Raw genomic sequence first — 21,484 nt, 5'->3', positions numbered from 1 at the left:
ATTCATACTGAGAAAGTAGGGCAATCGGCTAGTTATCTTAGGTTCCTGTACACGAACGCAAGAAGCCTGGGAAACAAGCAGGAAGAATTGGAAGCTCTGGTACAGGCAAGGAACTATGTGATTGGAATAACAGAAACTTGGTGGGGCAGTTCACATGACTGGAGCACTGTCATGGATGGGTATAACTGTTCAGGAAGAACAGGCAAGGGAGGAACGGTGGAGGAATTGCACTGTATGTAAGAGAACAGTATGATTGCTCAGAGCTCCAGTATGAAACTGGAGAAAAGCCTGTTGAGAGTCTTTGGGTTAAGTTTAGAAGCGAGAGCAACAAGGGTGATGTCGTGGTGGCCGTGTGCTATAGACCACCAGACCAGAAGGCTGAGGTAGATGAGCCTTTCTTCAGACAACTAACTGAAGTTTCTAGATCACAGGCCCTGGTTCTAATGGGGGACTTCAATCACCCTGACATCTGCTGCGAGAGCAATACAGCAATGCACAGGCAATCCAGGAAGTTTTTGGAGATTGTTGGGGACAACTTCCAGGTACAAGTGCTGGAGGAACCAACTAAAGGTTGTGCTCCTCTTGACCTACTGCTTACAAACAGGGAAGAATTGGTAGGGGAAAGTAGAATTGTGTGGCAACCTGGGCAGCAGTGACCATGAGATGGTTGAGTTCAAGATCCTGACAAAAGGAAGAAAGGAGAGTAGCAAAATACAGACCCTGGACTTCAGAAAAGCAGACTTAGACTCTCTTAGGGAACTCATGGGCAGGATCCCCTGGGAGGCTAATATGAGGGGGAAAGGAGTCCAGGAGAGCTGGCTGTATTTTAAAGAAGCCTTATTGAAGGCGCAGGAACAAACCATCCTGATGTGCAGAAAGAATAGCAAATATGGCAGCTTGGCTTAACACTGAAATCTTCAGTGAGCTTAAACTCAAAAAGGAAGCTTACAAAAAGTGGAAATTTGGACAGATGACTAGGGAGGAGTATAAAAATATTGCTAGAGCCTGCAGGGGTGTAATCAGGAAGGCCAAGGCACAACTGGAGTTGCAGCAGCAAGGGATGTGAAGGGTAACAAGAAGGGTTTCTACAAGTATGTTAGCAATAAGGTGGTGGTCAGGGAAAGTGTGGGACCCTTACTGAATGGGGGAGGCAACCTAGTGACAGATGATGTGGAAAAAGCTGAAGTACTCAATGCTTTTTTTGCCACGTCTTCACAGTCAAGGTCAGCTCCCAGACTGCTGCACTGGGCAACACAGTATGGGGAGGAGGTGAGCATCCCTCAGTGGTGAAAGAACAGGTTAAGGTCTATTTAGAAAAGGTGGACTTGCCAAGTCCATGGGTCCAGATCTAATGCATCCAAGGGTGCTGAGGGAGTTGGCTGATGTGATCACAGAGCCATTGGCCGTTATCTTTGAAAACTTGTGGCGATCGGGGGAGGTCCTGGACGATTGGAAAAAGGCTAATGTAGTGCCCATCTTTAAAAAAGGGAGGAAGGAGAATCCGGGGAACTACAGACTGCTCAGCCTCACCTCAGTCCCTGGAAAAATCATGAAGCAGGTCCTCAAAGAATCCATTTTGAAGCACTTGTAGGAGAGGAAGGTGATCAGGAACAGTCAACATGGATTCACCAATGGCAAGTCATGCCTGACCAACCTGATTGCCTTCTACAATGAGATAACTGTAGATAAATCTTTGATAATTTTCATATGACTTTACATTGTGCCTCTTCATATAACCTTGTGGTGGGTCTACCCACGTGTGACCTCTGTTTCCGTGGGACTTTGTATCAAAGCCTCATTTAGAAACTTTGCATTGCCCTTGGTATAATATTATAGCCCCTAAGGATAGAATAAGATAGAAGAAAAATTTATTTTTGCTAGCAGTAGAACAAGAGCTCTCACCCCCCACTCTTAATCAATTGCCCTGTTGAATGAATGAGGTGTGGATGAGCAAGGCATGGAAGGCAGCACCTCCAGACAGCCTCAACTGTTGGAGAGGGGCTGGGAGCCAGACCCAAGGACAATAAAACGTGTCAAGTGGGCTCATTAAAGACAAGCAGACATACCGACGGCCTCGGGGGTTAGAAGCAAGCACCTTCTTTTGAAAACACCGTCTTTGCAGCATTGGGACAACACTCAAAAGAAAGCAGCACAAAGGACCAATGGACACAGACACAGAGTTTGAATCTGGTATAGATTTGCATAAGAGAAAAGCTGCTATAAAAGTGAGGTGTCTTGCAGAGGACCCTGGGTCTTGTCTTGTCAACATGGGAGCATCGATCCGGATAGGCAGAAGCCCGGCTCCACCCCCTCCCCCATCTAACTCACCTGGCCAGTGAAGTTAAGGGGAGCAACTAATTGGTAACAACAAGACGGAGTGTGTTTGTGTGTGTGTGAGTGTAAGTGTAATATATTATATGCATATGATACAGTGTTAATGAATACACGTATTACTAATAAATGTGGCATTTTGTCTTATTCCCCCTGAAAAGATCCTGTGCAGTACTTTAAGTACAACATAACTGGCTGTGTGGATATGGGGAAAGCAGTGGACGTGATATACCTTGACTTTAGCAAATATTTTGATATGGTCTCCTACAGTATTCTTGCCAGCACGTTAAAAAAGTATGGATTGGATGAATGGACTACAAGATGGATAGAAAGCTGGCTAGATTGTCGGGCTCAGATAGTGATCAACGGGTCAATGTCTAGTTGGCAGCCAGTATCAAGTGGAGTGCCCCAGGCAGTCAGTCCTGGGGCTGGTTTTATTCAACATCTTCATTAATGATCTGGATGATGGGATGGATTGCACCCTCAGCAAGTTTGCAGATGACACTAAGCTGGCGGGAGAGGTAGATACACTGAAGGGTAGGGATAGGGTCCAGAGTGACCTAGACAAATTGGAGGATTGGGCCAAAAGAAATCTGATGAGGTTCAACAAGGACAAGTGCAGAGCCCTGCACTTAGGAAGGAAGAATCCCATGCACCGCTACAGGATAGCAACCAAATGGCCAAGCAGCAGTTCTGCAGAAAAGGACCTGGGGATTACAGTGGACGAGAAGCTGGATATGAGTCAGCAGTGTGCCCTTGTTGCCAAGAAGGCCAACGGCATATTGTATTAGTAGGAGCATTTCCAGCAGATCGAGGGAAGTGATTATTCCCCTCTGTTCAGCCCCCCTCTTCCCCAGCAGCACACTCACCTCACACCACTGTCACTGCATGTGCTCTTAGGACCCCTCTCAGGTCCAGGAAGCCCCTTTGCCTCCCTTGTGGTGGGTGCAGGGGGGGGCTGCCATCATGTGTGCACCTCCTCCCCTGCTGCTGCCCCTCACTGTAGCCTCACTGGGGGTGGGGCTGCCCCTTGCCCAGAGTGGGGCAGGAACGGTGACTGCAGGTGGGGGGGGACCCTGTGTTGGTGGAGGGTGTGACAGGTTGGATCACAGAAACCCCCTTGGGAACAGACAACTGATGTGCCAAGACTACTTCTGCTCCTGCTTTCCCTGACAGCCTAGGAATCCAGCACCCTGTCTTGTTGAGCCAGACACTCCAGTCTGCTCCAACACAGACCCAGGCCCTGAACCATGTGCCCCAAAGCTACAGATTTAACTGACAGCCACTTACAGAAGTGTTCCTGTCTTTAACACTCAGATGCCCAACTCCCAATAGGGTCTAAACCCCAAACAAATCTATTTTACCCTGTCTAAGGCTTAAACCCAAGTTGTTCCCCTGCTATAACACTGATAGAGGGATAGGCACAGCTGTCTCCCTGCCCCACCCATATGAATACATACTCTGGGTTAATAAGTAAGTAAAAAGTGATTTTATTAAATACAGAAAAGTAGTAGCAGACAGAACAAAGTGAATTACCAAGTAAAATAAAATAGAACATGCCCATCTGTCTAAGAAAACTGAACACAGATAAAACCTCACCAGTTCCAGTAAGCTTCCTTTTACAGACTAGTCTCCTTCTAGTCTAGGTCCAGCAATCACTCACACCTTCTGTAGTTAATGTCCTTTGTTCCAGTTTCTTTCAGGTATCCTTGAGCCACCTGAAGACAAAACGGAGGGGTCTCCCAGGGATTTAAGTAGACTCTCTCTTCTGGGTGGAGACCCCCCCCCCTTTCCCCTATGTAAAGTCCAGCTCCAAGATGCACCTTAAAGACTAATAGATTTATTTAGGCATAAGCTTTCATGGGTAAAAAAATCCTCACTTCTTCAGATGCATCTGAAGAAGTGATGTTTTTTACCCACAAAAACTTATGCCCAAATAAATCTATTAGTCTTTAAGGTGCCACCAGACTCCTTGTTGTTTTTGTGGATACAGACTAACATGGCTACTCTCTGATACGCAGCTCCAAGATGGAATTTTGGAGTCACATGGGCAAGTCCCATGTCCATACATGACTCAGTTTTTACAGGCAGCAGCCATTGCTTACCTGCTCCCTTGAATGTCTTTTTCACAAGGTCTGCACCAGGTCTCCACCCTCTCAAGCCAGTGCCCTAGGTTGGCTGGTTAAATAGAGAGTCCTCCCACCTTCTTCAGTGCTTCACTCTTGTGTCTTTATTTACAGTGCAACAGCTCCCCAGTCAGAGCCTTCCAAGGATCTCCTGACCTGTGAGGCACCTTGCCTTTGGTGAGGAAACAGAGATATCAGCCTCCTATCCCCTTCCAGGCTAGCCTCCTGACTGAGCTTTCTCCAGGGCTTTTATATCCCTCCCCTTCCTCAGCCCAGTTGTCTCTACTTAGCTCGTCATTGCTGTGAGCTGGCCCTTGTTAGGGCTTGCAGCTGGGCTCTCTGCTGGCTGCCTGGGCCCATGCACCTGGCTTCCCTACCAGAAAGCAGGGCGTAGCCAGCATTTTAGCAGGACATTCCAGGAGTTTACCCCTGCCCTGCCACAGTCCTCATGTAGACTTCTTATGTGGATTGGAGCCTCCCAAGATCCATTGTCCCTTAAGTGCTTCTTGATGGGGCACTTAATTTGCACATTCCTTTCTCAAGAAGCTGACCAAATCCTTTATTAAGGCTACTTAAAAATCAAGACAGTGCCCAGCCAACATTCATAACTTCGAATACAAAAATGATACATGCATACAAATAGGATTAATAGATTCAGTAAATCATAACCTTTACAGAGATATGTTACATGGCATATGTAGCATAAAACATTTTCCAGTTATATCATATATACATTCATAAGCATATACCTATGAAGCCTTATGGGGTACACCGTCACAGAGGATACCGCCGCAAAAGGGAAGGATCCATCTGTCCGAGGCAGAAGGGCAGAGTCAGGGTCAGCCTGGGTCAGCCTGCCCTGGCACTAGTGGTTGGGCTAGGACCCTGCAGCGGCAGTTGATGCTGGGAGCTGGCAGAGCACAGCGCAGCAGGGCACAGGCAGGGACGCTCGGGGGAGGCATGCGGGGGTGGCAGGTGGGGCCGGGGGAATGACCTGGCCCCGAATATTGGTGGAACCAGACCCCCAGGCCCAGAATATTGCTGGAGCGCAGGCACCATGGGCCCATACAACTCACCGCCCCTGCCCCTGATAGACTTTGTGCCACTCTTTCCTTCTGATGAGATGGCATACTGCAGACACAGAACATGGGGACAGGAAGAGACTGTGTCCTCACAAAGGCAAAAGTTTCATTTAGGGCAGGCTTCCTGAACACCAGCTGGCTGCTCCCGCCTATACTCAGCAACTTCAACTACTCTGCATACACCACCTCCTACCGACCAGATGTTACCACCCCTTGTCTGTTGCTCTAAGGCAATGGTCACCAACTGGTTGATCACGATCTCTGGTGGCGCAGTGGGGCTGCTGCTAAGACAAGCTCCCTGCCTGCCCCACCCACATGCCGCTCCCAAAAGCAGCCAGCGCAGCCCCGTGGGCGGGGGGCAGGGGTTTCCCTCTGCATGCTGCTCCTGCCTGGAAGCACCGCCCCCGCAGCTCCCATTGGCCAGGAACGGGGAGCTGTGGCCAATGGGAGCTGCAGGGGCAGTGCTTGTAGAGAGGGGAAGCACGCGGAGCCACATGACATCCACCCCACCCCCAGGGGCCAGTTGTCCCCTTCCAGGAGTGGCGTGGGGTCAGGGTAGGCAGGGAGCCTACCTTAGAGGTAAGTGCTGTCCGGTGAGAGGCCGCAACCCAAACCCCAGCACTGAGCCCCTTCCCTGAGCCAGCACCCGATATCCCCTCCTGCACCTCAACCCCAGCCCTGATACCCCTCTGGAACCAGCACCCCAAACCCCCTCCTGCACCCCAGCCCTGAGCCCCCTCCCAGAGCCAGCACCCCATATCCCCTCCTGCACCCCAGTCCCCTTCTGCACCTCAACCCCAGCCCTGACACCCCTCCCAGAGCCAGCACCCCATACCCCCTCCTGCACCCCAAGCCCCTGCCCCAGCCTCCTCCCAGAGCCAGCACCCAATATCCCTTCTTGCACCCCAACCCCCTGCCCCAGCCCTGACCCCCCTCCCAGAGCCAGCATCCTGTACCCTCTCCTGCACCCCAACACTCTGCCACAGCCTGGAGCCCCCTCCCAGAGCCTGCACCCCCTCCCGAACCCCAACCCTCTACCCCAGCCCGGTGAAAGTGAGTGAGGGTGGAGGAGAGCAAGTGACGGAGTGTGCGGATGGAGAGAGTGGGGCAGGGTTTGGGGGAAGGGGCGGGGCCTTGGGGAAGAGGCAGGATAGATCCTGGGTTGCCCTTAAATTCAAAAAGTGATCTTGAGCGTAAAAAGGTTGGAGATCACTGCTCTAAGGATTCCCATTGGGACATCCCTTGCACTGTCATGTCTGCTGCCAGCCTGCTACAAATCCCCTGGCAAGAAAAGGCCATTCTGCTTCTCTGCTTGCCCAACTCACATAGGTCAGTGCAGAAATGAGGGCCTCCTAATCCTTTTTCTCCTCTTCTCATATCACAGTGTGAGGTGGGACAACCTGCCATAAGTAAGCCACACACCAGTCAACAGAGCTACCCTATCACAGTACCGGCAGCTGGAGTGCACAGCGGTGATGTTAGTCATTCTTCATGTTTGCTCATTTTGCAGCAGCTCTCACTGAACCATATTTAGAGGCAATTGATAGCTCCAGGGCCACAGTTCAGGTTGTGGTACAAAGAAAGTGTGTACCTTGGATCTGGAGTTCCCGATTTCCAGTTTGTTTTACCATACCTCTTTATTTCCTATTTGTAGAGGTTTAAATATGTGCATGTGACACTCTGGAAGGGCATGAGGCACTGCCATGCAAACTCAACCCTGTATGAACGAAGTTTCTGAGCAGTGACTGGGGGGGGGCTAATACTAGGAGACTTGGAAGTCCAGTCTGTGGTGCATCTTCAAAAGCAAGAGGCTGCAGGTTGGGACTGTGATCTATCTTTAGGTGTATGTCAGGATTGTGGCTCATCCCCATGCCATCTCCAACCCCCATCATCTGTCCCATCCCAGTTCAACCCCCCCCCCCCCCCCCCACACACACACCTTAGAGAGGAAGACTGGGCTGCACCAAATGCAGAGATGGGAAGCTGCTGAATGAGAGAGAGGATGCAGGTACAGTGAACACACGTGCAACCAGTGCCTTCTGTTTCACTGCCAAACAACATTGGTAGTGCAGCGTAGCATTCCTCCTGTGATCACTTACGTTGATTTCCATGTTCTTTTTGAGTAAGTGTTAGTATTGCAAAACTGGGTCAGGCAGGGCCTGAGAGCACCATAGGGGTAAGTCTGGGAGGGGCCTGAGGGTACTATGGGGGGTTTCAGCAGGGCAGGGCCTCAGGGTACTATGGGAGTGGGGCTGGGAGGTGCCTGAGGGCACTATGGGGGGGGTGTGGCAAAGCAGGGCCTGAGGGCCCTATGGGGTTGCTGGGCAGGTCAGAACTGGTTTCCTCGGGGGGCCCTGAAGGTGAGCCTGGGTAGAGCAGGACCTCAGGGTAGGGTTACCATTAGGGTTACCATCCGTCCATATTTCCCCGGACATGTCCGGCTTTTGCGTCTCTAAATAGCCGTCCGGGAGGAATTGGTAACAAGGTTAAAATGTCCGGGTTTTTTTCTCCCTCGCCTCCCTCCCTCCCTTCCATGCAGAGTGTGGCTGCTGATTGGGCGGCTAGGCCGATTGACCCACTCCCATTGGCCTCCAGCAGCCAGAGCCCTCCCCTGCTCCCCCCTCCCTCTCTCTGTAGTCCTCTGTAACACACAAACAGACCCACGTGGAGCCAGAATGGTAAGGGGAGTGGGGGTGCGCAGTTAGGGAGCGGGGGAGTGTTGGATGGGTCCCCAGCCTCCACCTGCCACCCCCCCTCCGTGCATCCCCCCCTCGGTGGGTCCCCCATTCCTGTCTGCCTGCTGGCTCGGCAGTACATGCAGACAACTGCTGTCTGCTGCCCCTGGGTCCTAGTGCCCCCATCCACTAATGGGAAGACAGGCTGCCCTTACCCTGCCCTTCCACCCTAGCCCTGAGCCTCTCCAACACCCCAAACCCCCCAGCCTTCATCCCCACACACCCTAATCCTCTGCTCCATCCCTGAGCCCCCTCCTGCATCATGAACCCCTCATCCCCAGACCCACAGCCCTCACCCCTGCATCCCCTCCTATCCCCAAACTCCCTCCCAATCCCCCTCCCTCTTCCCACACACCCCCTCCTGCCCTCAAACTTCCTCCTAAAGCCTGCACCCCCTCCCTTTGCACCGCCTCTCACCCCCAAACTCCATCCCAGAGCCTGCACCCCTCACCCCCTCCTGCACACCCACCCCCTGCCCCAGCCCGGAGCCTGCACCCAGCACCCAAACTCTATCCCAGAACCTGCACCCCTCCTGCACCCTAATCCCCAGCCCAGGACCTGCACCCCAGACCTCCTCCCCCCACCCAAACCCCCTCCCAGAGCCTTAGGCAGGTGGGGTGGGGGGTTCTGGGCACCACCAAAATTTCTACAACCCTGCCACCCATGCGAGTGGATAAGGGTCAGGGCAGTCAGGGAACAGGTAGGGTCCTGGGGGGGGGCAGTTAGGGTAGGGGGTTCTCAGCAGGGGACAGTCAGGGGACAAGAAGCAGGGGGGGTTGGAGTTCTGAGGGGAGCAGTCAGGGGGTGGGAAGTGGGAGGGAGTGGATGGGGCGGGGCTAGGGCGGGGCTTTCCCCCCCCCCCCCCCCCCCAGTGTCCTCTTTTTTGTTTGTGGAAATATGGTAACCCTACCTCAGGGTGCTATTTGGCAGTGGTGAGGTCACATTTGGAGTGTTGTGTTCAGTTTTGGACAAGGGATGTGGACAAATTGGAGAGAGTCCAGCGGAGGGCAACAAAAATGATTAGGGGGCTGGCGCACATAATTTACGAGGAGAGGCTGAGGGAACTGGATTATTTAGTCTGCAGAAGAGAAGAGTGAGGGGGCATTTGATAGCAGCCTTCATAGAGCTTCATAGTTCCATAGAGCATAGGCCCTGACTTCTACTGGTGCCGGAGGGTGCTCGACGCCCCCCTGCCCCTGGCCCTGCCCCGACTCCACCCCCAATCCAACCCCTTCCCCAAAGTCCCCACCCCAACTCGCCCCTATTCCAACTCCTTCCCCAAATCCCCTCCCCAGCCCTGCCTCCTCCCCTGAGCGCGCCACGTTCCCGCTCCTCCCCCCTCCCTCCCTAACCCTAAGAGCTACAGCTGTTTGGCGGCGGCAAGCACTGGGAGATAGGCGGAAGACCGGGGACATGGCATGCTCAGGGGAGAAGGCGGAGCGGGGTGAGGTGGGGAGCTTGGATGCAGGTGGGTGCAGAGCACCCAGTAATTTTTCCCCATGGGTGCTCCAGGCCCGGAGCACCCCCAGAGTCGGTGCCTATGCCGTAGAGGATGGATTTAGACTGTTCTCAGTGGTGGCAGATGACAGAACAAGGAGCAATGGTCTCAAGTTGCAGTGGGGGAGGTCCAGGTTGGATATTAGGAAACACTATTTCCCTAGGAGGGTGGTGAAGCACTGGAATGCGTTAACTAGGGAGGTGGTGGAGTCTCCTTCCTTGGAGGTTTTTAAGGCCCGGCTTGACAAAGCCCTGGCTGGGATGATTTAGCTGGAAGATAGCAAGTGTGAAAAATCAGGATAAGGGTGGGGGGTAATAGGAGCCTATATAAGAAAAAGCCCCAAATAGCAGGACTGTCCCTATAAATCAGGACGTCTGGTCACCCTAGGTTTAGCTGGGCTTGGTCCTGCGTTGAGCAGGGGGTGGGACTAGAGACCTCCTGAGGCCCCTTCCAACCCTGAGATTCTAGGATTCTATGGGGTGGGCGGGGCTTGTGGCCTTATCGGGGGTGGGGCCAGACTTAGGCGTGGCCCAAAGATGTTGCGGGGGAGGCCTGGAGCACGCCGGGAACTGACGCCCAGGCGTCTCTTCGCCACAGACAACAGGGACGGATCACGTGATGGGGACGGGCCCATCGCACCACACGCGCACGCCGCCTACTTCTCTGCGCTTGCTGCGCATTGGGGCCGTCCCTGGAGTTGGTATTTCTGCGCACGCGCGGCGAAGCCCAGGGGGAGATGCGTGCATTCGTCATATGTGTGCGACCGGCCGCAAGGCGGGGCTGAGCTATCGCGGGGAGCGCACGCCAGCGGAATGGCCGCGGCCCGCTACCTGCGGCTGTGGCGCTGCTGGCGGCCGGGGCTGCCCGGGGGCCTCGCCCCGCTCGCTCCTGCTCGTCGGCGGGTGTACGCGGCTTGCTCCTCCGCCTCCCCGTGGGCGCTGTGGGCTCAGCGGGCTCCGGCCCCATCTCCCCTCGCCGGCCTCAGCGGCGGCCCCCGGCGACACCTGCGTGGCCCGGGCAGCCTCGGCGGTGGGGACGGGCTCGAGAGCGGCGGAGCCGAGGATGGGGGGGGCGGCGGAGCCGATCCCGCGGGGGCCCCCCCGGCCATGACGGCGCTGACCCCGCTGCTCATCCCTGAGCGCTTCCCCAACGTGCCGCTCATCGCCGTGACGCGCAACCCCGTCTTCCCGCGCTTCATCAAGATCCTGGAGGTAACGGGACCAGACTCCGCGGGCAGCCTGGCCTTTCCCCCTCGGGCCGACCGCCGCCACGCTCGGCCAGCCCGGCTCCCCACATCCCTTCTTCCTACCCGCTTCTCCCGCAGGGCACCCACGCCGTGCCTTGGGGCTGGGACGCCACCCCGTGTGCCGTGCCCTGCCCGGGAGCTCACCATCTGCAGCCCCGTTCTCCATTTCATCACAGTAGTCGCGACCCTTTCTCCTTTCCCAGGCCTGGGCACTGCTCCTCTTTCCCGGCGGAGACACGGACACCCCCTTCCTGCTGGGCGGCCCTAGCTCCTCTCTTTGCCTAATGCATCGAGGTAAAGGGGTCGTGCTGCGGGGGCACAGACCCTCCCACTTCCTTTGCATCCTGCCAGCTCTGGGGAGACAGAGACTGTCTGGCCCTGAAGCCTATGCCCCTGCAACCTGAGCTAAAGCTTCTGGCCCCATACTGCGGGAGAGGAGCTCTCTACCAGCCTAGAATAGTGGGATGTTGACTGGCAAAGTAATATTAAAACCCAACCCTTGCTGCGTCCCAGTCATGCAGAAGATGAGCTTGCCTTTCTGGGAGCCCACCTATTGTAGTCGATGCTGCGCCCTGATCTATGCACAGATTTTGTAGTAGAGTAACTGTCAGTTAGAGGGGTGATTCTTATACTGGTACAACCCCTAGTATGTTTGTGGTCATCATAGGGGCTGGCATAGCTTATTTGCTATCCCATATATAGTTAAAGCAGAACAACTTTTGTCTGTAGACAAGCCCAAGATTGGACATGTTAGTAGGGACAGGGAGCCAGGATTCTTGGGTTCTGTTAGCAAGTCTGTGGCAGAGCTATAGTCAAAAGAAGGTTAAAGTATTATTACTACTGGAGGCCAATTGTTCTACTGACATCACCTTTGTCTTGGTAGATAGGAAGGAGAGGGGTATGCAAGGGCCATGTGACTAGGCAGGGCACAAAAACAGGAGTCCAGAGAGAGCTTTGCTTAGCCTCTTGGACCCAGATGCAGAGGACTTGCATAGTTAGAGTTTATTTTATCTCTTCCCAGTTCCAGCTGTTCATCTTGTTTACCACTATGTAAAACCAACTTGTGACAGTTGGAGATTGCACTGCAGCTAGATTTACCAAGTAAATTTTAGGTTGCCCTTGAATGTCAGTGTTTTTATTACCATAGTGATTGTGTCCTTGATTCAGCCTTGGGTGCACATGTTCAGATAAATGTATGTGAACATGATGTATTCCTGATGTCCTTAAAGTGGTAGTGATTAGTCTCATTTCCATAGTTTATTACTTACTTTTTATGGTTGCATCTTTCAGTCAAAACACCAAAGAAACCTCCGAGAGAGAGTGTGTCACATTTTGGGGCATGCTGACCTTGATAGTGACCTTTCTAGTTATATGCCTGGCCATGTTCACTTTGGAATATGTCCTACTTTTTTGTGCAGCTGTATGGTTTGGAACCCTTATCACACAATTTGCACTATTTAACAACACATCTAAATCTGAAACTGAATATGCTGTTTGAGTCAGGAGGATGGATGGACTTTATTTTTGTGGATATTAAGCATTTGGAACATGTAAATATTTATTCTTAACACCTAGTAGTGCTGTATTGACAGTTTTATTGACGCTGATCTTAGAGTGAAAATATCAAAAGTCAGAGCAATGTAACTTTTAATTCCTGTATGGTTATTTATCATAATTATGTTCATAAATAATATATGTTTGGGTTTCAAAGTCCAACACTCAAATATTAGGAAATGCCAAAATTCGGGTTTCTTGTGCAACATTCATTCTGCCCCCCATATATAGATAAGCTTGGAAGGATTAGATTTTTATTAAGTGTTGGTAAATGTCTATTTCACCATACACACACTCAAATCTATGAGAAACTAATTCCATGGAAGATGATAGAAATTTACAGATAGAAAAAGCAATAAAATTGCTGCTTGAGAACTTACTAGTTTGACTTAAGGATATTTACTTTGTATATTTTAACACATCATGACAGTTTGTGTTTTAATGGTTAAAAAGCTCAATGTCTACTATCAAATAATTTTCTGACTCCCTGATTCTGATTCCTCCGTAATTTCCCACAGCTGTGAAAATGTGTGTATATATAAACATTTTAAACACTTAACCCATAATTTTGTGTAGCGGTGAATATTGACATAATTTTTTAAGACTTTTTTCTATTTGTCTAACATTCCTCAAAATTATTTAAAAAAAAAATCAAAATCTAATAAGCCTCTATACATGCATTAATGGTAGCCTTTAATTACATGATGCTATACTAGATTCCATATTCTCCCACTGCATTCATTCAGTGTACTGGATGGATCATGCTTTGGGGATGAGGCATCTGTTAAGTATTCTTTCTGTCCTCATCTCAACATTCAGTGTGTAGCTTCAAACTATTTACTACCACAAGTCGAACCTTACTCTGAAAATGTAATTATTCATTTCCTCGTTGTCTCTTCTAAGGTGCTCATCACCGTAGTAGCTGGGTGCCTTACAAATACTCTTACTTAGCACTGGAGATACATTAGTATTCTATTCCCATTTTACAGCTGGGAAACCTGCAGCAGATGCCTCAGGCCACACAGTGTCAGTGACAGATCTGGAATAGGGGCCTACTGATTCCCAACTGGGTGCTTATTCCTCCTGATCACACTGCCCTACTGCCAGAGGCACTGAGTAGCCACAGGTCTAAACTACTTCTTTTGCAATTGTGAGTGCTCAGTGCTTCTGCAAATCAGGCCTCTGGTATCACAGGTTGGGCACCCAGAAAATGAAGAACACAGTTAGTGACCAGTGAAAAGTTTGGCTTAAGTGACTTATACACATCACATAGGAACTCTGTGGCAGTGGCAGAGATAAAATTGAGTTCTCTTGTGTGACATTCACCTGCTTAACTGCTGGACCATCCTTTCTCTTCATGCAGTCCCTTGCTTTGTTCTGTATAAACTAGGGCTGTGAAGCGATTAAAAAAAAACCTAATTGCACGATTGATCACGCAACTAAAAATAATAGAATACTATTTAAATATTGTTGGATGTTTCCTACATTATCAAATATATCGATTTCAGTTACAACACAGAATACAAAGTGTACAGTACTCCATATTTATTTTTATTACAAATATTTGCACTGTAAAAAACAAAAGAAATGGTATATTTCAAGTCACCTAATACAAGTACTGTAGTGCAATCTCTTTATCATGAAAGTTGAACTTACAAATGTAGAATTGTGTACAAAAAAAACTGCATTCAAAAAATAAAATCTAAAATTTTAGAGCCTATAAGTTCACTCAGTCCTACTTCAGCCAATCCCTCAGACAAACAAGTTTGGTTACAATTTGCAGGAGATAATGCTGCCCAGGTCTTGTTCTCACTTTCAGGTGACATTGTAAACAGACATTTGCATGGCACTGTTGTAGCCAACATTACAAGATATTTACGTACCAGATGTGCTACAGATTCATATGTCCCTTCATGCTTCAACGACTATTCCAGAGGACATATATCCATGCTGATGACAGGTTCTGCTCGATAATGATCCAAAGCAGAGCAGACTGACGCATGTTCACTTTCATCATCTGAGTCAGATGCCACCAGCAGAAGGTTGATTTTTCTCTCTTAGTGGTTTGGGTTCTGTAGTTTCTGCATTGGGGTGTTGCTCTTTTAAGACCTCTGAAAGCATGCACCACACCTCATCCCTCTCAGATTTTGGACGGCACTTCAGATTCTTAACCCTTGGGTCGAGTGCTGTATCTATCCTTAGAAATCTCACATTGGTACCTTCTTTGCATTTTGTCAGTCTGCTGTGAAAGTGTTCTTAAAATGAACATGTGCTGGGTCATTATCCGAGACTGCTATAATATGAAATATATGACAGAATGTGGATAAAACAGAACAGTTCTCCCCCAAGGAGTTCAGTCACAAATTTAATTAATGCATTATTTTTTTTAACGAGCATCATCAGCATGGAATTGTGTCCTCTAGAATGGTGGATGAAGCACGAAGGGCCATATGAAGGTTTAGCATATCTGGCACGTAAATATCTTGCGATGCCGGCTACAACAGTGCCATGCAAATGCCTGTTCTCACTTTCAGGTGACATTGTAAATAAGAACCAGTCAGCAGTATCTTCCGTAAATGTAAACAAACTTGTTTGTCTTGGCAATTGGCTGAATAAGAAGTAGGACTGAGTGGACTCCTAGGCTGTAAAGTTTTACGTGGAGTGCTATTATGTAACAAAAAAAAATCTAATTTGTAAATTGCACTTTCAGGATAGATCTTGCACTACAGTACTTGTATGAGGTGAATTGAAATACTTTCTTTTGTTTACAGTGCAAATATTTGTAATAAAGTGTACAGTGCTCACTTAATATTTTTTGATCTCTGTTACAACACAGAGTACAATATATTTGAAAATGTAGAAAAAATCCAGAAATATTTAATAAATTTCAATTGGTATTCTATTATTTAACAGTGCAATTATCGTGATTATTTTTTTAGTTAATTACATGAGTTAATGCCAATTAATGAACAGCCCTAGTATAAACCTCTCAACTTCTAGAGCAAATGAGACTGAGATCCTACAAACAGCGTCAGTCATTACACAGAGTTGATTTAATTCCCAAGGCATGTTCCATCTTTTCACTTAATGAGGCTGGGGGGGAAGGGGGGAGGGAGTCTTTTTTTTTTTTTTAAACACAAGTGTCATAATTAAGGGTACAATTTAGACATGGGTATTTTTAATAAGTCATGGACAGGTCACGGGCAATAAATAAAAATTCACGGTCTGTGACCTGTCCATGACTTGTACTATAAATACCCCTGACTAAATCTTAGCTGGAGGGGGAGGAGCTGCCGTTCCTGGAGCGGGACCCGAGGGGAGCACCGCTGCTCAGTTGTGGGAGAAGCCACCGCCCCTGGCAGGGGAGCGCTGTTGCTGCTCTGGGGGGGGGAGCAGGGCCAGCAGCATCAGGGGCTGCCGAGCAGCACCTGTTCCAGCCACCCGCCGCTGATCTGGCCACCCATGGGACCGCTGTCGGGGGCCGCCAAGCTGCGGCTGCTCCTGCCACAGAAGTCAGTGAGAGTCATGGAATCCGTGAATTCCGCAATCTCTGTGACAGACATGGAGCCCTAATCATAACTGTTAGAAGAAAGCTATTTACATTGCAAATTAAAGTACTTAAAAGTTAAAAAATGTCAATATTTAGGTTGCCTGTGCAACATTCTTTCTGCCTGCTTCTGCTCTGCTTCAGTCCATTGAAAAGTGACTGATGGTCTGGATTTGGCCTGCCTATTGACTACACCTGCTGTAAACTCTACGTTTGCCATTCTGAACAAATTTGGAGTGAAATAGCATGGAGGGTGATTGAAGCTGATTCCCTTTCCATGACTATATTTCACTTCAACAGCTCAATGTCATTTACAGGCAAAGATGGGATTTTGGCCTTGATCTTTCTGAAACTCAAGCTCTCTGAAGACTGGTTTTTATTTTTCTTGTTGGTTTTGTAACCCTATAGTCCCACAGACTTCCTACACTGGCATCAATAGCAGGACAGTATACTAAGAGTTGATTAACAGAAATATCAGCATCAAGGCAAAAACAGGGACTGCATTAAATCAACCAAGAGTTTATTGCTCATTGTAGCATTTACACAACACTTCAAATTCAGGGGCACTATAGGGAGAGATTTGTTGTGACTGGTTTTTCAGTAGCACTTGTTCTGCAGCGAATGTTAAAACTGTCTGTATAGAGAATGCAAACAGAAGTTACACACTTTTGCATGCACTGTTTTAATTTTTGGAGTGCTCTCATGGCTAGTGTTGGTTTGGTCATGGAGCCATTAAGGAATGGAATAGGAGGATTTGCTTGGAGCAGTAGGCCTTGCACATCTAGGGGGAAGAGGATTGGAAGAAGAGGAAGTCTCTTTGCCTTTTTCAAGATGATGTAAGACACAAGCTGCGAAGTGAAATCTTTTTTTTAAAAGATTCTTTGTTCAGGTATCATAATAACCTGCCTTGGGAAACTTTAATGTTTACTTATCTTAAATACTCATATTCCTTTTAATGTTCTCTCCTACTTCCTTAGTGTTTGTATCTAGCTTAAATCTGAATTAACACACACACACACTGAGAAATTCCCTCCCTTGCTGTAGTTCTCCATACTCATCAGTACTCACTGTGCCCAATGTCTGTCTAGGAAGGGCAGATATGTTCCAAATAGCCAACTGAACAAATTTGCCTCAAAGATGTATTTTCTGTTCTCTATAGGTTCTTGTGTTGTGCTTATCAGTGTAGTAGTATTTGAGCACCATTCAGTAATGTGTTAAGCAATGTAACTAACATGTCACATGTTTGTTCTCATCCTCTTCCCAGAGGGACAAGTGTGTGCAGGGAGTATGTTGATTTTTAAAATTTGTATGTGTACATGCTACTATATATTTGTTAGAGAAGGCAGGTCAAAGAAGTGCACTGGGAGAGGTTTGTGATGGCCAGTAGTTTCTGAGGGAGTTCGTTCCACAGCCTTGGACTGGGCCCCAAGAAAGCTCAGTGTGTTACTTTGCACTTGCCATTACTGAATTTCATCTGCCATTGTGTTGCCCAGTCACCCAGCTTAGTTAAGTCTTTCCAATGTTCTAACTTCAACAATTTTGTGTCATCTGCAAATTTTGCCACCTTGCTGCTCATCCCCTTTTCCAGCTTTTCAACAGATGTTAAACAAGCCTGGACCTAGTATGGAGCTATGTAGTACTCACTGCTCATCTTTAGCCATGGGGGAAATTGACCACTTACTCCTACTCTTGCTTTCCTGTTTTACAGGAAACCAGAACCCATGTTGTAACCATGTTTTAGTTTAGAAGCCTCCCAAGGTTCTCTAACATGCTTTTCTTGCTTGTGTAGGGTGTTAGTACAGGCAAGAAAAACTAGTTTATCAGTGTTACCCAACAGCCATGTTTCACAGCTATGTGTGTGACTTTGGTGGGTCAGAAAGGACTGGAGTGGCTTGCTGAAGGTCCCAGGAGGTCTGTACCAGAGTTGGGAAGGTAGCCCAGATTAGATTTCCTAACTCAGTCCTGGTCTGTAACCACAAGCCAATCCTTCCTGTGTGACTGGAGCTGAAAGCTTCTGGGAAGCCTGCTCTGAATTTTTACTTAACTCATTGCTATCCTAGGTGAAAAATAAGAAGCTAGTGGAGCTGCTGAGGAGAAAAGTTCGCCTTGCCCAGCCTTATGCTGGTGTCTTTTTGAAGAAAGATGACAAGTAAGTGATATCTCTTTCTATTATAAATATACTAATGAGGTTGATGATTATGCTGGGAGTGCACTAGGAAAGCTGAGTCCCTTAATTCTCTCAGTGGTCACTATGGTGGAAGATGTAGCATAGTGGTAAATAGGGCTGAACCTTGTCTGTTACCTTTGTTTACCACTGCTACATCTTCCACCATTGCTACTGCTGGTAGAGAATTATGGGTCTTGGCTTTTTCCTTCTGTAGAAAAGGCCTTAAAACCGTTGATCAACAGTAAGTAAGAGGTTCCAAGTATTCATTAGAACTTTGAGTGGAGACTACATACACAATGGCATGAACAAAACAATTAGTATCCGACAATAGGGAGAAGGAGTCAGTGTTGACCCACTGTGTTGCTCCTTCACCACATTTTCCAGACTGAATATCTCTGAGGCAGATTCTGAATGTCATAGGCTGTGTCCACAGTGGTGACTGGACAGAGGTTTATATGCATGGTTGTGCCAGAACCCTCTGCCATCCTCATCTAAACCAAAAAAACACCGATTTTGAGGTGTGCATGGGGCAAGAATACTACAATGATGAGTATGAACACGCCATGAGCTGTGGCACAGCCCAGTACCCATGTCAATTTGTATGGGTAAGGGGTGTGTACCGGATCCTAGACCTCCATTCCCATTCCCACAATGCACTGACCCTTTCCTGCTTGACCCTTACCCATATCTATAAAGGTCCTGGTCACCCACCTCTATCACCAGTAGTGAGCTGTGCTGACCACTACAGAATAGTGGGTTTTTTTGTTTGTTTGGTTTTTTTTGCCCCCGCGCCCTCCATCCAGCCGTCCCCTCTCTCCCCCCCCCCCCCCATGGAACTCTTTTCACCACTATAAGCGAACATGGAATCTGCTCCAAGAGTTGCCACGTGGTCCGCTGAGCACACCCACTCATCACTGTGTGGTCAGAATTCACTGTCCACAACTTCTCCCACAGCACCAAGAACATCCATCTTTACCAGGAAAATTCAGAGAGGCTGGTGCAGGTGGGCATTCACCAGACTGGCTCAGTGCCAGGAACGGGTAAAATACATCAGGCTGTGGAACTGAAAGGCAAAAGACTCCAGCGGTCACTCAGGAAGAAGTTCTCCAACATGCCCCGTCTTCAAGGAGTTGGACCTAGGGCTTTCCAGGGTCCCCAGTACAGAGCCTGAGGTGACTCTCAACCCCATGGGCCTCATTGTCTGACAGCCACGTCTACACTGTCAACTGGACACAGGTGCATGGGTGTCCGCATCTAAACCCAGGGCAAGGAGGCAATGGAGATTGTGGAGGTGGCAGCCTCAGTAGACCCAGAGGAAGAGGAGCAATTTATCCTGCACCTCTGCCTGAGGAACCAGCTCAGCAAGCCCCTCTGGATGAGCCAGAGGAGGACCCCAAGACTCACCAGGAACCAGAACCCAAGGCTGGTAAGCTAAATCCCACCCACCCTGCCAATATCCCCTCCCTCTTTCTCCAGGGCTATGCAGGACTGGAAGGCTACTCCCTCCCCTCCCCATCTCAAATGGTCCCTGACCAAGACATTCAACATTCTATTGAATTACCACGAATCACCATAAAGTTTATGGCAGAAGTTATTGAACAGATTATCAGCAAACTATCGTATTGTCCCTGGGTCTGAGAGTTCATCAGCCAACTGGCTGACAGCAAGGGTGGGGGTAGAAAGGTCAAGGTGGAGGACAAGGCATTTGTACGAGATTAATGATTCTTCACAGTTGCAACTGTTTTGTCTTTCAAGATCTCAAACTTCTGTTACAGTAACATCCCCCCCTGCCCCTCACCAAACAGGAGCCATACCGGGGGTGGAGCGGGGTGTTTAGTATCAGGGATGGTGAGTTACGTATAGGAAGGAGAAGGAAGGGGAACCATTGCTTCTCTGAGGAATGGGACAACAGTTATCTGTCCTAGTGCCTGGGGTCTCCCTGCTTGGAGCCAGGCTTCGCAAGCCGGAGGAAGGGGGGCAGATGGGGGTTCCACTCTGGTGGCTGCACAGACACAATACTATGTCCCTTTGCAGTGGGAAGGAGAGTGGCTTGTGGTCTTGGCTGGAAAGTTCATGGAACAAAGTACAGTTGCTGTGTGATTTTTCTCCCCCCCCTTTTCCCCCATTCCTGTCTCTGCTCTTCGCTGAACAAAGGGGCCCAGGGGCTCACTTGGTGGTGGCTAGGCATTTGCAGTGGTTTTCTTCTCCCCCTCCACACAGGCTCCATCAGCTATCTTAGAATGTAGTCTGTTTCCATTCAGATTGCTTATGGGACTGGAAGGCATACATCTGCACATTTCTGGTGCAGCAGAAACTCCAGCTGGTTCTTAAGGTTCAGTGGCAGCGCAAATGTGCTTGGCCCACCTTTCTAGCTCACCATCCCTTCCATTCAGCAACATGTAGAGAGATGAGAAGCAGCACAAACGTCTCTCTGGCATAGATTACTAGGTCCCCACCATGGGACTGGAAAGGCACCTCCTTTCTCAGTCAGGTTACTCTCAAACGTGTTTTATCCAAATGATGGCCAGTCTTGAAAGAAGACATTGTAATGGTTAACATTGCCCCTGAAATAAATGCACCCACAATCCTAATCACCCATTTAAAGACAGTAAATTTTAAAAAAATACTATTTCATGCCACCTACTGCTTTCAGCAGGTGCTCCTTTCTCAGGGGCTGTAAAAGTTGTCTGAGAAAGAAGGGTAATGAAACAATCATTCCTGAATTGCTGAACGGTATCTATATTGTGACCTTCAACAGCAAAGTTGTATTATGCTGAGGGGATTTCTTACACACTTCGAAAGGAAAGAAAATGATAGAATGCTGGTCTTTTGATTGACTTGGCAGGTCCTTCTGCTGAGGAGTGTGAACCTATTCCTCCTGGGGGCCGGGAGTAGGAGCAGCAGCAGCCCAGGGACAGTAGGGGCAGATGAAGGACACTGCTCATTGGCATCAACAGAAGAAACCAGGAGCAGTTTAACTGAGGGAAAAGGAGGAACAGGGTGTTGAGCAGGAGGAACCCTTTTTTTCCAGAGTCAGGAATACAAGGAGCAGGAGCTTTCCCGAAGGGACCAGGAGCATGTCCTGTTGCAGTTCCTGGCACAAGTGGCGTGGAAAGGATTTGGGTTCCACCTGCCGCAATAGCCACTGCCAGGGTCCAGGAATTAGCAACTTCCTCCTCATCCCCCAGCTGCTACTTC

General features: G+C 49.0%; 1 protein-coding gene across 2 annotated transcripts in view; it reads left to right on the top strand.

Moving 5' to 3' along the window:
• Window positions 1-10,496: 10,496 nt before the first annotated feature.
• Window positions 10,497-21,484, top strand: part of LONP1 (lon peptidase 1, mitochondrial) — a 45,365-nt gene continuing 34,377 nt past the window's right edge. Inside the window, exons 1-3 of one of the 2 annotated variants that reach the window (XM_065578262.1) lie at window positions 10,837-10,983; window positions 18,180-18,268; window positions 19,241-19,712. Coding sequence is in view for 1 of the 2 variants with exons in the window: in XM_024113214.3 (XP_023968982.3) it covers window positions 10,585-10,983; window positions 18,180-18,268 (488 nt within the window). In the remaining variant the exon portion in view is untranslated. Of the gene's footprint in view, window positions 10,984-18,179; window positions 18,269-19,240; window positions 19,713-21,484 lie in introns of both variants that reach the window. The other variant, XM_024113214.3, reaches the window with a different exon arrangement.

Source organism: Chrysemys picta, chromosome 25 (genome assembly GCF_011386835.1).
Source record: "Chrysemys picta bellii isolate R12L10 chromosome 25, ASM1138683v2, whole genome shotgun sequence".
NCBI classification, from domain to species: domain Eukaryota; kingdom Metazoa; phylum Chordata; order Testudines; family Emydidae; genus Chrysemys; species Chrysemys picta.
This window is presented reverse-complemented; position numbering and strand designations above follow the sequence as displayed.